Below are 16,664 nucleotides of genomic sequence, written 5' to 3' on the forward strand. Positions count from 1 at the left end.
GGTGGTCTGATGTGGTAAGTAAAAGCAGTATTAAACCCAAAAGCAAACATTTATTATATTGCAGCTTACCAAATCTTAGATGTGATGGTTGCATTCTATTTCTTTTTAAGGCTTTCGTTCTTCTACCTTCATCTGGTGATCTGGCCAGTAAGCCTGTTTTTCAAAAGAACAAGCTCTCTAGCAGAATGTATCAGTTACAATGCTGTGCTGTAACTGCTTATAAAGTGTTAGCTGGAGTTGGACTTCAATTTGTTAATGTTTTTAAATATGCTAGTACTAACAGCCTCCCCCCCAAGACTGTTGTCAAAAGGTGCCCCCTGTGCACATTCATCCATTCAGTCTGGGAGCACCTGTCGTCATAGTGAATGGCCAGAGGCCGCACCTACAGTAGCTGCTCACAGCTATAGCAGGAGTCAGAAGATTCCTGCAGCTGCAATTCGCACCTGCCTAAACTGCCAATGTTAATAAAGCCAAGAGGGTTTTTTAGCGGCCAGATCATCAAGAGAAAAGAGGGGGAATGACATTTAAAAAAGAAAACTGATGCAGCCACCACATCAAATCATTACCAAGCTGCAATATTTTGGTTTTGGGTTTAAAACCGCTTTAACACATGCATGTTGCAGTGAGGCAGCTCATTTATTTGGGCTGACAACACAAAGTAAACCTAAAAATACACCTGTACCATTTCTGCTGATGCATGGTAATATGCTACTGTTCAATACTGGTTCATTGCTTTAGTGCATTGGGATACCATTGCATATACAGGTGAAACTCGAAAAATTTGAATATCGTGCAAAAGTTCATTTATTTCAGTAATGCAACTTAAAAGGTGAAATATATGAGATAGACTCATTACATGCAAAGCAAGATAGTTCAAGCCGTGATTTGTTATAATTGTGATGATTATGGCTTACAGCTCATGAAAACCCCAAATCCACAAACTCAGAAAATGAGAATATTGTGAAAAGGTGCAATATTCTAGGCTCAAAGTGTCCCAATCTAACTCTAATCAGCAATTAAGCCATAACACCTGCAAAGGGTTCCTGAGCCTTTAAATGGTCTCTCAGTCTGGTTCAGTAGGAATCACAATCATGGGAAAGACTGCTGACCTGACAGTTGTGCAGAAGACCATCATTGACACCCTCCATAAGGAGGGAAAGCCTCAAAAGGTAATTGCAAAAGAAGTTGGATGTTCCCAAAGTGCTGTATCAAAGCACATTAATAGAAAGTTATGTGGAAGGGAAAAGTGTGGAAGAAAAAGGTGCACAAGCAGCAGGGATGACCGCAGCCTGGAGAGGATTGTCAGGAAAAGGCCATTCAAAAGTGTTGGGGACTTTCACAAGGAGTGGACTGAGGCTGGAGTCAGTGCATCAAGAGCCACCACACACAGACGGATCCTGGACATGGGCTTCAAATGTCGTATTCCTCTTGTCAAGCCGCTCCTGAACAAACAACAACGTCAGAAGCGTCTTACCTGGGCTAAAGAAAAACAGACCTGGTCTGTTGCTCAGTGGTCCAAAGTCCTCTTTTCTGATGAGAAACCAAGGACCCAGAATATGGAGGAAGAATGGAGAGGCACACACTGCAAGATGCTTGAAGTCCAGTGTGAAGTTTCCACAGTCTGTGTTGATTTGGGGAGCCATGTCATCTGCTAGTGTTGGTCCACTGTGCTTCATTAAGTCCAGGGTCAACGCAGCCGTCTACCAGGAGATTTTGGAGCACTTCATGCTTCCTTCCACAGACTAGCTTTATGGGGATGCTAACTTCATTTTCCAGCAGGACTTGGCACCTGCCCACACTGCCAAAAGCACCAAAACCTGGTTCAATGACCGTGGGATTACTGTGCTTGATTGGCCAGCAAACTCGCCTGACCTGAAACTCATAGAAAATCTGTGGGGCATTGCCAAGAGAAAGATGAGAGACATAAGACCGAACAATGCAGAAGAGCTGAAGGCCGCTATTGAAGCATCCTGATCTTCCATAACACCTCAGCAGTGCCACAGGCTGATAGCTTCCATGCCACGTCGCATTGAGGCAGTAATTGCTGCAAAAGGGGCGCAAACCAAGTACTGAATGCATATGCATGCTTATACGTTTCAGAGGTCCGATATTGTTCTATATACAATCCTTGTTTTATTGATTGCATGTAATATTCTGATTTTCTGAGATTGTGGATTTGGGGTTTTCATGAGCTGTAAGCCATAATCATCACAATTATGACAAATCACGGCTTGAACTATCTTGCGTTGCATGTAATGAGTCTATCTCATATATTAGTTTCACCTTTTAAGTTGTATTACTGAAATAAATGAACTTTTGCACAATATTCTAATTTTTCGAGTTTCACCTGCATGTGAAGCCAGCTTTAGTGAAATGAAAAACATTTTTTTAAAAATAAATGCATGTAAAAAAAAAAAAGTATACATTATGCTTTGGTGAAGTGATCCTAATAACTTTTGAAAGCTGTATCTGTATTATTAAATGGAGGTGTACCTGTTTGATTCATTTATCACAGGCATAAATTTGCTATCCAAATAAATCAACAGACAGCACAATCTATTTTCTTTTTTTTTTCTTTTACGAAAAAGACAAACAAAAAAATAATAAACACATGAAGCCACATAATGTTTTTTTATACAATCTACAAACCAGAAGCACTTTGTGCCAAATTTTTCCTACTGACCAGAAAGTACTCCACAGTATTAAAAAAAATGTACTCTTATATCCATCAAAAGGGAACAAAAATCTATCTGCACAGTCACAGAGAAGAGCAAGCAAGTCGGCCTGTGCTCTCTTATCAGAGGACAGGCTTGGAGAGAAGGAAGGGAAGGTGCAAGCATGAGGTGTGTGGAGGGAAGAGAAATGAAATAAGACTAGATGTGGGGTGTAGGAACACAAGATAGGAATGCACCAACAAGTCACAGTGCTGATACTGAAGACATCTAGCAGGAAGAGAGCTTCACAGTGGGGATAGACAGCTGGAGAGGGGAGCAGGGAGGGACGGAGTGTGCTTTTATTTCCTCTTTATTCCCTGTTTTTCCACATCCCTCGTCCAGGCATGATTCCCTTGCTGTACAGCCTTACATCACATCTTACACAAGAAGAGCACGTTTGTTACATCACAGCTACAAAGCTTGAGCCAGCTCTTAGGCAGGGAGGGAGCTCCTGTAGGCCGTGTCTGTTCTCTCTACTGATGTGAGCGATCCTGTTGCAATTATTCGCATTAAGAAGACTGTCCACAGCAGTACCAGCAAAAGACTGAGGTTACAGCTGCATGCCAGGAAGGTGCCATTTGATCTCAGCTTATAAGTGGCTATACTTCTGGTATTCCTCCTATTACAGCAATGTTTGCCAAGTAAACAGCTGAGACATATTTAGGGAATGTAAGTATCAAAGCCAAAGTTGGCTAGACTACAAATCCGGCAGTAAAGTAAGTGTCTCCTAAACCCTGTAAAAAGTTAAACAATTCAATTTGAAGTCAGCCATTTTGTAGGATGAACTACAATGTTGTCTATCAGCTTTCTAGCTCGTAGTGACTTGATAAGCTGTTTAATATGACATTGGTCAAGGTTTCAAAATGGTTGCCTTCACAATACAATCGAACAGTCCCTTCATGTAAGTTCATTTAACATATTCCTAATAAAGAACAAATTGGTTTCAAGCAGACATAGAAGTTATCAATTGATACTGTAGGTGTTGTAACAGGTATAATGTCAGTCTTGATGTGTAGTTCCTTTCCATTACAGCCTATCAGGCTTTAAAAGCAACTGGTGCCCACTCCCTATACGCAGCAATTGAGCTCCTTTTAAAAATACAAATTATTCCCCCCATGACAAGGAAGGAAGGACAAAGCATGCACACAGACATAAGCTAAGCTGAACAGCAATGCACATGTACAGCAACAGCTAAGACAAAGCAGCGGTCACAAACCTCAAGATCTCTCAGCAAGGCCCCTTGACTCGTGCTCATCAAAGAACTGGAGCCAGGGCGGTGCTGAGAGAGGCAGACTCTTGTAGAGGTAAGTTGTCACCAAGCGGAGGTCTATTTCATAAGATTGTCCTTGCACTAACTGGAGAAAGCAGGCAGGTGTGTGAGAGAGGGCAGCTCCGTTATACATCTAGACCTGTCTCATGGAGAAGGTGAGAATGGACTCTTTAAAGCCAACATTGTCTTTCGAGAATGAATGACGTTAGTACTATGCTGCCCCCTTCCCAATTACTGCATTGTGCATCTACTGCAGTGCTGGGTATGGAGGGAGGGGTATTAAGACTGGTTCCCTATTGTCAGCCCTTGTGGGAAGGTCTGCTGGCAAATGTGGGTAGAACCCAGAAAGGCAGCAATGAGACAGCTGACAGCCGTGTATGAGCCTGCTCTCACAGAAGTCATAGAGAATACTTGAGACATACACTGCACCTCAATGTGCAACGTTGACATGTCTTATCTGGCAGTAAAAGTGGAGAGCTTTAACTTCACCCACTCTGCTGTGGGAGGTCTGTGAACCATTTACCCCCCTGGCCAACAGTACTCGGTAGAGAAATGGTTAGGCACAGCTCTCCCAGTGCAGGCTATTGAGGCTATGAAAGGGAGTGCTCAGCTCTTACAAAGAGCAGAATACAGGCCCTTGGCAGGACTGGCTTCTGTCAGATTATGGCATGGCTGCACACCACTAAGATGAGCATAGAGAATTTAACACATCCAGCAAGAAGATAGGAAAGGTCAGGGAGAAGATAGGATGGAGAAAGAGAAAACAAAACTTTGGTTTAAAACAATGGATCAATGAAAGTTTAAATGTAGGGAGGTAATTCCCTAACAGTTCAGTCACTCCCCCAGCCCCTTTTTCATTGGGACCCCTTCCAGCACTGCTGGGGGGTGGGAACAGAAAATGTCCATGATGCTCTGCAAAAAAAATGCATGAATGGAGATGTCAAGGTAAGGGCAATGAAAATAGTATGTAAAACAAACAAAAAAGACCAGCTGTGAATAAAACAAACCCAGCACAGGGTTTTGTGTGTGGCATCACAGCAATAGAAATCAATTAAATCAAGTCAGTCTGAAGTCAGGCAAGCAGAAAGGTGGGGCAAATCAGCAGATGGAGATTTTGATCACCCTTTAATATTATGACTCCATCTTAGCAGCCTTGAGTGTAGAGGTCATTCCTTGGCTTCTTTGTTTACATCTGTCCCTGGATTTAGAGGCGGGGGGGCAGGCAAATCACTTAATGTTGGGTTGGCAAGCGCACAGAAGGTCAGCCCTGTAATGAAGTGGTGTGGTGAATGGACAGAAAGAAGCCTGAAGTAAGGATGAAAGTTTGGAGGAGATGGTCGAAGAGAATGAACGTTAAAAGCAACAAGTGCCTCATGTGTTGGCTTCATCATCAGTGTCATCAATCAGGACCTTAGCATCTCGAGCCTTGCTCCTATGGAATGAAGTAGATGGCATTAGCTATACAATGCAAGAATCAACTTACATAGACACTATGAGGGGAATTTACTAAGACTGGAGCAGCCAGAATCTGAATCAGCTGTGCATGGGAACCAATCAGCTCATCACATTCATTTTCAAAGCTTTACTGAACAAGCTGAGGTTAGAAGCTGATTGGTTACTAGGAGCAGCTGCTCCAGATTTTGTCTGCTCTAGTTTTAGTAAATTCCACCCTATATGGCCAAAAGTTTCTGGACATCTAACCATCACACCTAAAAGAGCTTGTTGAACAGCCTATTTCAAAATCATGGGCATCAATATAGAGCTGGCTCCCCTTTTGTGACTAGAGCAGATTTACAGAATGTCTGTGGGAGTTTCTCCATACTAAACTCCTCATATTAGATTTCCATGGACCTGGCGTTGTGCACAGGGGTGAAGCCATGCTCAAACAGAAAAAAGGGCCATTCCCAACAAGGTTGGAATCTCTCAATTGTCTAAAATGTCTTTGCATGCAGCTGAACAAACAGTACCCCTAACTGGGAACACCTGCATTCAATGTGCAGGAGTGTCCACCTACCTTTAGCCATATACTGTAGGTAAGTGTGATGATCAGGTGCCCTCAACATTTTGGTAATAGAGTGCATCATTAAAAACTCTATATCAGACTGAGTGTTACATACAGACTACTCACTAAAATGTACTTAAAGTGGTTGTAAACCTCAGACATAAAATATGAACAAAGCATATCCCTTTATAGTGTACACTGGTCTCAACAGCATTAAGTGCTGCTTTGTTCCTCTGCTATCAGCATGAGTCACTTCTCACAAGCTTTCCTGACCCCAAGAGAAAAAAAGGTTGACAGGGGAGGCACCTTCAGCAGATTGACAGCCTCAGCTCTCTTCCTGTGAGCTGTGTGGATGGGGGTGTCTCTTTCCTCCAATCAGAACTCAGTGCTCTCCTCACTAAGCTCTGTAGAGTGTAATTTCAGCTCTCCGCCCCCTCTTTTCTGAACTCTCAGACAAGCTTTTAAATTCTGGGCTTTGAACAGATGTAGAGAAGAGAAGACTGCAAATAAACAGGTACAAACTTATGTAGCAGGATTTTATTCACCTCTGTGTATCACATGAGTCCAGTCACTTCACTGAGTAAATGTGAGAGTTTACAAGCACTTTAAGAAAACATTCATATGCCCTTTGTCCTAAGTCCCAGATCCTATCAGACGCCACAAGACTTGCAAGCACTGATTACTACTTGATTGAAATATAAAAGGTGCAGCGCTAACTTCATTCACTAGTGAGGATACCAAGGGCAGTCCTTTAGTGCCAGCAGCTTATACCTTTCTACACACCCATAGCGCTCACTGACATTCCATATACACTGATTACTACTTGCAGCATATATGTGCCTTAAAGTGTAGCTGTTCTTTAGCACAGATTGACAAAATAAACAAAAAACACCCTCCCCAATCAAAAAATACAAAAAAAAAAAAGATAAGATTCAATCAAGATCAAAGTTTCACTGCTGAAAGCGGAAAACTTGCCACCTGCACTAGATATTTGGGTCCTGGGATCTGTTCAGGACTTAGATACATATACATTAGTTATTTATTACCATTAACAGGTATCACCAGATCACTCACTGGGAGGACAAGCGTGGTCTACGGAGAGAGATACTCTGGCTGCGCTTCCATATCTTGCTTTTGGCTCGGTTCTTCACTCCATCCTCCTGATCCATCATCTGCTCCAGCAGTGTTTGGTCATCGGCATTCATTGGTGCCACAGAGATGTCGCGCACAGCGCGGAACTCACCACAGTTATTCAGGTGCTCATTCTCCAGACGGAAGAAATTCCACACAAAACGGCTGTGGGACGAGAGTGGAAAGTGGAGGTAGAAACACTTCTACTTTAACAAAAGCAGCAAACCAGTTTTCACATGTTTTAAACTCTCCTTTTAAAAATGCTGCATCCCCAGCTAATTGTAAAGCCCAACTGAACTTTCAGATTAAATCAGCTAAATACAACAAAATCAGCCACAAAACAAAAAGTGTGCACTCTTACAGTTGTTTTCTTTAGAAGGCAACCATATTGCCGGAGTAGAAAAGCCTATCCCCTGCCAGCATGCTGCGGAGAGGGACCCTTGCTCGCTGTGTGGAAGCAGTGGTCTCCATGCAGTAATCTGACATATCCTGAGTCACACCCATAGCTCTGCATGTTCTGCATCAGCAATGCTTTGACGCTGATTGAAGGGCCTTGCTCCAACTCGGCAGGGGGCATGTTGTACCTTTCCAGAGAGCCCACACACAAACATCCTTCTCTGCAGTAAAGCAAATAAAACGAAGATTTTGAACACCTTTTTCTTGGTGCACCTGGAATGTATTTAGCAGTTTTATACTGATCGTTCAATTGGGATTTAAATAGGAACTAAACTCTCCATACTTACCTGTCCAAAGGTCCTGTGCCAGCATCTTTATCTGAGTGCCGGTCTTCAGGCCTCTTTAATGGACCGTGGGGGATGCTGTAATTTCTGCGTATGTGCAGGAGGCCGTCATCTTGACACTCGGAGACTGGCCCGGCACTGTAAGCTGCACATGAGCAACTCAGTTTACAGTGCAGGAGGAGATAGCGAGCAGGCAGGTAGGGGCAAGTGCATGTCTCTTCTGCAATAAAAGCTTGCCTGATCGCAGGTTTTTACTGGCACAAAACATGTATATAGGGAGCTTTGACTATTCTGTCAAAAAAGTCAGGCAACTAACATTTTCATTTTGCAGCCTTCCTTTTTATCAACATATAATTTCTTTAGGGGACAATTTTGTGCCCATATCAACATAACGCTGCTGGCTCAAACCCTGCTCAATACAAACACTACTTTTTACACATCTGATGAGCTGTTGGAAAAACAGCTCTAGAATGTGGGACTGTATTGTAAACATTTGATTTTAAATGTAAAAATGGCTACAGGCATAAACAGAATGATTTTCATTCCTCTGCGGCTACAATCAAGACCCTGTAGTACATCTGAATGATTTGTGTTTCAGTTTTATAACCATCTACAGTTAAAAAAAAAAAAAAAAAAGTGGGGAGGTGTAAAAATTTTGGTAGAATACATCTGATTAGGCATCTGCAAAGAATAATCTGCATTTAAAGGTCACGGAGTTAGACCAGGCTGAAAAATAAATATCATCAACCAGTCTCTAAATGTGTCTAAAAAAAATGGCCTTGTAGTATAATGCATGCAGAGTAGTGAGACAAGCTATGACAAAAAAATGTAATGCATGAGTTCCTCTGGTGAACAGCAGAGGGCGAAACTTGTATTATTAATACCAAGCAATGCAGAAGGAAGACCTAATAATTCCATCAAGGTCATATGTAGGTAAAAGCAGATAAAGAGCTTTTCATTTGATCAAAAAAACCTTGAAAAAGCAAACTATTTTATGTGGCTAAATTATGCCTTATTAAAAACTTTCTTTCAAAAACAATTTTATTTATTGGAATGAAGGAAAATGAAAAATACAGTTGAAAACAAAACACATTTTCAGCAAAAATGAACATGCACTGAGCACACATGAATAAGTACAAATAATCAATAAATATTTTTTAATGAGAATGTGTGAACAGCCAACTGAATCTTTAACCCTGTTCTCCATAATCCACACACTGTGTGGTCACAGGATATGCTGAAATCTGGCATGGAGGCCTCATTCACACCAAACGTGCAGAAAAACTGATGGAAACTGATGCACAGATGGCCCTTGCAGATACATCAGTTTACATCAGTGAATTTTCGTACACGTTGCAGATTCCTGCAGAAAAAAATCTGCATATGATACTAGCGTAGTGGTGTGAACAGGGCACGCAGAGAAAAACTGATTTCGTGGTGCCCTTGCAAAATGTGTACAAAAAAAGAGATGTCTCAGCACCATGGTGTGAACAAGCCCTAAAGGCCACCCTCAACCCAAATGATAAAAGATTAGCATAACTTCAAAAATAAGGTCTACTCCATGGAGCCATCACATGTTAATAGAGACTCCTAATCCTAAGGTGTATGCTTAACGGCTTTCCACCTGGCCAAAAGATACGTCCTCCCCGAAGTGCACCCGGGGGCACATAGCGGCACAATCTGTTACAAATTAATCACCGTTCAGAGTACTGGGCTGCTGTGCTTGGCTCTGGTACCATATGATCACTGTGACCAATTACAGTGATCACATGTCCAGCAGTAAACAATGGGTTTCATTCACAATGCCACTGCTTTCTACCGTGATTGGTCACAGTGATCACATGGTACAGGGTCAATCACGCCAGCCCTGTACCATGTGGTAGCTGTGGCCAATCACAGCAATCACAAATAGTAAACAATGGCATAATGAATGGATGCCAAACACTGACAGAAATGATTGCTTATACAGTGATCATCACTGTAATAAGTAATCATAATGTGAAAGAAGAAAACAAATCCTGATCACCCTCCCAGAGCAATATAGTATCACTATGGTGACACTGCACTGCTTTGTGACCGCATGTTTTGTAAAAAAAAAAGAAAAAAAAAAAACCAAACAAAAAAAAGTAAAGAAAAATGTATTTCACTGCCGTCAGCCATGGTCTCTGATGGCCATCACTGCAGCAGTGCAATGTTCTGCCAATGACCAGTGCTGCAGTCAGTGTCCCTAATCACACCTGTTCACTCATGTGATAGACCAACACAACATAATTTTGAAGTGGAAGGAAAATGCCTAATCACTGCCACCCCAGTTCCAATGTCCCTAATAACTGCCCCCCCCCCCTGCCCCAGTGTCCCTAATCAATGCCCCTCCAATCCAAGTGTGTCCCTATTATCACTGCCACCCCAGTTGCAGTGTCTCCCTAATCACTGCCACCCCAGTCCCAGTGTCCCCAATTACTGTCACTCCAGTCATATCATCCGTAATTACACCAGTCATATTGACCCTGATCATCTCCACACCTGTCCGTGTTCCTGATCACCGGCACATCAGTCCCTATGTCACCAGACCAGTGTTTGCTAGTAACATAGAAAAAGCATTCCTTATCAACCTGTCACACCAGTTGCAGTGTCAAAACATTATTGTAAGCCAGCACCAGCGTCCCTGATTGTCACACCAGTCCCAGTGTCATCAGACCAGTGTAAGTCAACAGCACTGTTCCTGATTACTGCCACACTAGTCCCAAGTCCCCAAACCAGCTTAAGCCAGAAACCGTGCTCCTGATCACCACCGCACCTGTGCAGTGTTGCCACTGTGACTGCCGCCTGTACTAACCCTGACCTGTTAATTGACCACATTTCTGCCTGTTGCCTGGACCGATCTTTTGCCTGCTTGCTGACCATGTCTCTGCCAGAGGCCTGAACTGACCCATCTACAACTACGACTAACTGTGTTCCTGCCAGACAGCAATCCCAGCCATCCCCTCTAGACAACTGCACTTTTGGAACCCCAGGAACCCTTTAGTTGGTTAGGCTTGTCCAATATACAGTCAGTCCAAAAAGTGAAAAAGTCTCACACATATGGCATCATCTTACTCAGGAGTAGGAGATTTTATTTTGGTTTGTAATTATAAGTATGCCCATGCTGTATTTGATAAATATCTTATTAAATTGACAACTTTGCATAGAAAAATAAATTATTTTCTTTCTGCATTTTTCAAAAAAATTGTGGCAAAAAATTAAGATACAGTGCCTTGAAAAAGTATTCATACCCCTTGAAAATTTTCCACATTTTATCATGTTACAATCAAAAACGTAAATGTATTTTATTGGGATTTTATGTGATAGACCAACACAACATAATTGTGAAGTGGAAGGAAAATGATAAATATTTTCCAATATTTTTTACAAATAAATATCTGAAAAGTGTGGCGTGCATTTGTATTCAGCTCCCTTTACTCCGGTACACCTAATTAAAATCTAGTGGAACCAATTGCCTTCAGAACTCAATTAAACCGTAAACAGAGTCCACCTCTGTGTAATTTAATGTTAGTATAAATATAGCTGTTCTGTGAAGCCGTCAGATATTTGTTAGAGAACATTAGTGAACAAACAATATTATGAAGGCCAAGGAATACATCAGACAGCAGGGTTAAGTTATAAAAAATATCCCAAGCTTTGAACATCTCATGGAGACTGCTCAATCCACCATCCAAAAATGGAAAGAGTATGGCACAACTGCAAACCTATCAGGACATGGCCGTCAACCTAAACTAACAAGGAGAGCATTAATCAGAGAAGCAGCCAAGAGGCCCATGGTAACTCTGGAGGAGCTGCAGAGATCCACAGCTCAGGTGGGAGAATCTGTCCACAGGACGACTATTAGTCGTGAATTCCACAAATCTGGCATTTATGGAAGAGTGGCAAGAAGAAAGTCATTGTTCAAAGAAAGCCATAAGAAATCACGTTTGCACTTTGCGAGAAACCATGTGGGGAACACAGCAAACATGTGGAAGAAGGTGCTCTGGTCAGATGAGACCGAAATTTAACTTTTGGTCTAAAAACAAACCGCTATGTGTGGTGGAAAACTAACACTGAAAGTTGCTGTTTACAGATGCTCTCCATCCAATTTGACAGAGCTTGAGCTACTTTGCAACGAAGAATGGGCAAAAATTTCACTTTCTAGATGTGCAAAGCTGGTGAAGACATCCCCCCAAAAAATTGCAGTTGTAATTGCAGCGAAAGGTGGTTCTACAAAGTATTGACTCCGGGGGACTGAATACCAATGCACAGCAAACCTTGCAGATATGTATTTGAAAAACTTTTGAAAACCATTTATCAATTTCCTTCCACTTCACAATTATGTGTCCCTTTGTTTTGGTCTATTACATAAAATCCCAATAAAATACATTTATGTTTTTGGTTGTAACATGACAAAATGTGGAAAATTTCAAAGAGTATGAATACTTTTCAAGGCACTGTACACCTTGGGGTGTTTACTCTCCAAAAAGTGGTCATTTTATGGGTGTTTGGGTGGGCAATTATTTCCCTTAGAACGCCTAGGATTTTGTGCCTCTCTATGTGGCTATGCTGTGAAAAAGTATCGTACATGTGGTATTGCCATACTCAAGAGGAGTAGCAGAAAGGGTTTTGGGGTGTAATTCTAAGTATGCTTATGTGCTTCTGATGCGTGCTAGAAGTATCTTATTGACAACTCAAAAAAAAAAATTCCGAAAACTTAAGGCATAAATTGCATTTTCAAAAGACTCACTATGCCTGTCAGAAAATATCTTGGGAGTATTTTCTTTTTAAAATGGGGTATTTTGTGGGTGTTTCCAATGTCCTGGTGCTCCAGAGTCTTCAAGAAATGTAATAGGTAGTCAGGAAATTAGATGCATAATTTATGCTCCTTAAAAGCCCAAAGGTGCTCTTTGGATTTTGACCCCCTTTATGGCTGTGAAAAAGTTTCCCATGTGGTATCGCCACACTTGGGATGTCTTTTGGGGTGCAACTATAAGTAAGCCTATGCTGTGTGTGAGAAATAGCTTGTTAAAATGACAACTTTGTGGGGGGAACCAATTTTTTTTTTCATTTTCCAAAAAAATTAGACAAAATATTACAACCTCAAAAAACTCGCCATTAAATACCTTTGCCTGTCTACATTACAAAAAAAGGGGTAATTTGGGGGGTTAATTGTACAGTTCTAATATTTTAGGTCCTCAAGGAATGACATAGGCAGTCGGTACATCAGAACTGATCAATTTTCAAATATAAATACCACACTTTGTAGACTAACTTTCACACAGATTAAAAAATATACACCGATTTGGGTTATATTTTACCAAAAAAATGTAGCATAATACGTTTTGGCTTAAATTTATGAAGATTATTTATTTCCAAAATTTTATAACAGAAACTAAGAAAAACTTTTTTTTGTTTTCCAAAACTTGCAGTATTTATTCGCTTATATAGCAAAAAATAAAAACAGTGGTGATTAAAGACCAAAAGTATGCTCTGTCTCAACAAAATGCTAAAAAGTTAATTTGGGTACTCTGCACAGCATCCTTGTTCGATCCCCTATCCTTCTCTGTCATCACTGGGGTCACATTAGCGGAGTACGGAAAAGAAACTGAGGGAGTAGATAAATATTGAAATACTAGTCAGTGTGCAAAGGTGTGTTTGCTTTGGAAGAATAAATCGCCTCTAATGTTGGATGTCCTATGTATGTGGATATCACTGTTATGTAAAATGTTTAGTCTTTTACACTTTATTTTATGAGATTGTGCAGACATTTAAAGGGTGTATTGACTAAAAAAGGTTGAGAAACACTGCTCTAAAATACAGATAAATGACCATCAAACCTTGGCCGTGCCCACTGCAAAACAAATCCCTTAGAAATAAACAGATACAGATCAGATCGTGGACTGAACTAACTTTGTATAGCCAGTTTAGGTACACCAATAGTCTAGTGCGGGTGTCGGCAACCCGCGGCTCTTTTTCACCTTTGCTGCGGCTCCGGAGCACACTGCCCACCAGGTGACAGGCAATAGGGTTGCCGTAGCTCAGTGGTCGGCAAGCCGCGGCTGTCATTGGCTGTCAGGATGTAGGCGGGGCAGCGTGACGAACTCCTCTCCTCTCACAGTCCGCCCTGAAGACCGGAACGGCGCGGGAACACGGCGAGAGGAACGCGCGGAGCAAAGGTAAGTGAATTGACACAATATGGGGAATGAATTACTATAGGGGGGATGAATTACTATCGGGGGGATGAATTACTATGGGGGATGAATTTATATGGGGGATGAATTACTATATGGGGGATGAATTACTATATGGGGGATGTATTTTCAGTTTTAAAAATGTGGCTCTCAAAATAAATTTCAATCGTGGTTTTGGCGAGATTTGGCTCAGTTGAAAAAAAAGGTTGCCCACCACTGACCTAAGGCTATGATTGTGATTATGACGATACACTGTGGCCCTGATTAACCCTTTGCTTACTGGGCCCTTAAACCCCCTTCATGACCAGACTGCTTTTTGCAATATATGCAGTGTCGGATTTGTTTTAAATGTTGCAATGGTTTTGCGGCTCCCAGTCTTTTTTTCCCTCTCGGAAACGGGTCCAAGTGGCTCTTTATGTCTTAAAGGTTGCAGACCCCTGGTCTAGTGTAAGCAGAGCCTGGTGGCCAGACATTTAAATGTGTAAACACTGTCTTTGTGTAAAAATGAAGAGGACAGCTCCCCCTTGTGGCTAGCAAGCAAATTACATAAAGTAAAAACAAGCCCATGGGTAAAACCATAACTAAAGGCAAAATGTATTTTTAATTTTAGAGAGTGGAATTGGAACATCTGTCAGGTTTTTATTGCAGTCGGTGTCCCCATTAGAGGAATTCATCCTCTTTGACTGGCCTATTTACAGTTATCACAGAGAGTGAAAGAGAAAAAGTATCAAATTTTAGTTTGTCACCAAAACAGGAAAAGAGGGGAAACATTTTAATGGTAACACCAGTTGTAGCCAAAAAAAAAAAAAAAATACTATTACTTACGGGGGTTATAACTACCTCCCTCTATCTAGGTTCTACTATGATTCTTTTACACAATGGCTAGTCACCTACAGATGCAGGAATAAAACCATACATGTCTCCTTAGTTCTTGCTACAGGAAAAACAGCGCAAAGTTTAAAATGGAGGTCTAGACCACTGCCAAGTAGAGAGACACACAGCAGAGCCAACTGCACCAGTTTACAAACTAATACCTTTAGAAACGGGGTCAGGTGAGCTGTCTCAGCTCTAGTTCAACACTCCACAAGAAAACCCCAGGTAACTGGCCTGAACTGAAAAAGGGGAATCTTCTTTTTCAGAACAGGGATGTTACTGTTGTCTGCAGACTGTCAGAGAGAATACCAGTATATGAACTGGAAAATTTTGCTCTTGATGGCTAACTGAAGAGACTTCCAAGATCTTCAATATCCACCATGAATCTACCAGAAGCTGTTGTGAGAGAAATCCTCTGTATTAAAACAGAACAGAGCTGAAGAAAACACATTCACTCACTAATCATCAAAACTGAGCATGTGTAAGGAGAGAGGGGTTAGAGCCTTTAAGAGGCAGGCCTCCAGCTTTTATGTGCCTAGTGTTTATTATTCATGTAGGCAGCAGTATAACCCTATGTTACTTAATTATCAAGCAGTGTCCCTCAATAGACAATAGAGAAAAGGAGAATTTTGTCTTAGTCGTAAAAATACTCTTCTTGGGAGTACATTACAGGACAAAGGAAGAAGTATTCTGGAACCAATGGGATGTCAAAAAGTAGCCCAACTGAGGGGTGGGCAACTGCAAACGAAACGCTAACAGACTTATCAGAACAAACTAACAGTTCAACAAGGGTGATTTAAAGAAGCCTGCAGAACAACCTGAGGAACCTTTCTATGAAAGCTGGCATTAGCTGAGGCATGAACATCTACCTGGCAAAACTTAATGAGCACATGAACAAAAGACAAAACGGAGCAACAGATGCCTAATGCTGAAAAGCCAGTGAAGCACTAACTGATCTAGTGGGATGTGCTTTGACTGGAAAAGAGGGAACCTTGCCCCTGAAGTCATAAGCTTGAATGATAAGCAGGTGAATCCACCTAGCAGTTGAACTAAAAAGCAGGCTTCCCCTTCTGGGGACCTTCAGGATTGACAGAGTCGGACTGACGAAAGGAAGCTGCAAGATGAACAGTGTACACCACACATCCAGCCATGAAGAGGAATGTCTTTAGGATTTAAGAGCAGGACTGAGAGATGGTAGAACATTGTCCTGTGTAAGGAGAAAGGAGGAAACTATCTTGGGAAGAAAAGAGGCCCTGGACTTCAAATCAACCTTGAACTTGTGTAGCACAAGAAAGGTTCTTTGCAGGTTAATGTCACAAACTTAAAATTTTGCAGTGTAAACATTTTTGTGACGAGAAAAGCAACCAAGGATAAACTGAGAACAATCCCTAATAAGTTGAAAGGATGGTTTTTGATTGGCAGAGACAACCAGGTTGGGAGCCTATGAAATCACTGGGGAGCATACAGGAGAAAACAATATGAGCAGCACGCTTCACAAAGGAGTGAGAGGCAAGCAGTCTCTGAAAGAGAACTGCTAGGGCTGAGATTAGACCTTTGGTGGTCAAGGTCATATGTTGAAATAGACCAGACTAGAGAACACAGGATTCATCCCACAAAGCACCTCCTGCGGCAGATAATTCTCAGAAAATAAGTTTTCCAGGTGCAATGATAGATTATAAAAGTTGACTTCCTAGCTTTTACATGCTTAGTGAATCATGT

The 16,664-nt window shown here is 41.6% G+C and overlaps 1 protein-coding gene across 1 annotated transcript in view; it reads right to left on the reverse strand.

The window, feature by feature from the left end:
* Nucleotides 1–2,555: 2,555 nt before the first annotated feature.
* The window catches only part of XPR1 (xenotropic and polytropic retrovirus receptor 1), a 221,388-nt gene continuing 207,279 nt past the window's right edge, over nt 2,556–16,664 (reverse strand). Inside the window, exons 14-15 of the mRNA XM_089671481.1 lie at nt 7,061–7,282; nt 2,556–5,416 (exon numbers count right to left, since the gene is read on the reverse strand). Of these exons, the coding sequence (XP_089527607.1) occupies nt 5,356–5,416; nt 7,061–7,282 (283 nt within the window). The 3' untranslated portion in view covers nt 2,556–5,355. The remainder of the gene's footprint in view (nt 5,417–7,060; nt 7,283–16,664) is intronic.

This window comes from Staurois parvus, unplaced genomic scaffold (genome assembly GCF_062004578.1).
Source record: "Staurois parvus isolate SC_StPar_1 unplaced genomic scaffold, SC_StPar_1.0 ptg000106l, whole genome shotgun sequence".
Classification (NCBI taxonomy): Eukaryota; Metazoa; Chordata; class Amphibia; order Anura; family Ranidae; genus Staurois; species Staurois parvus.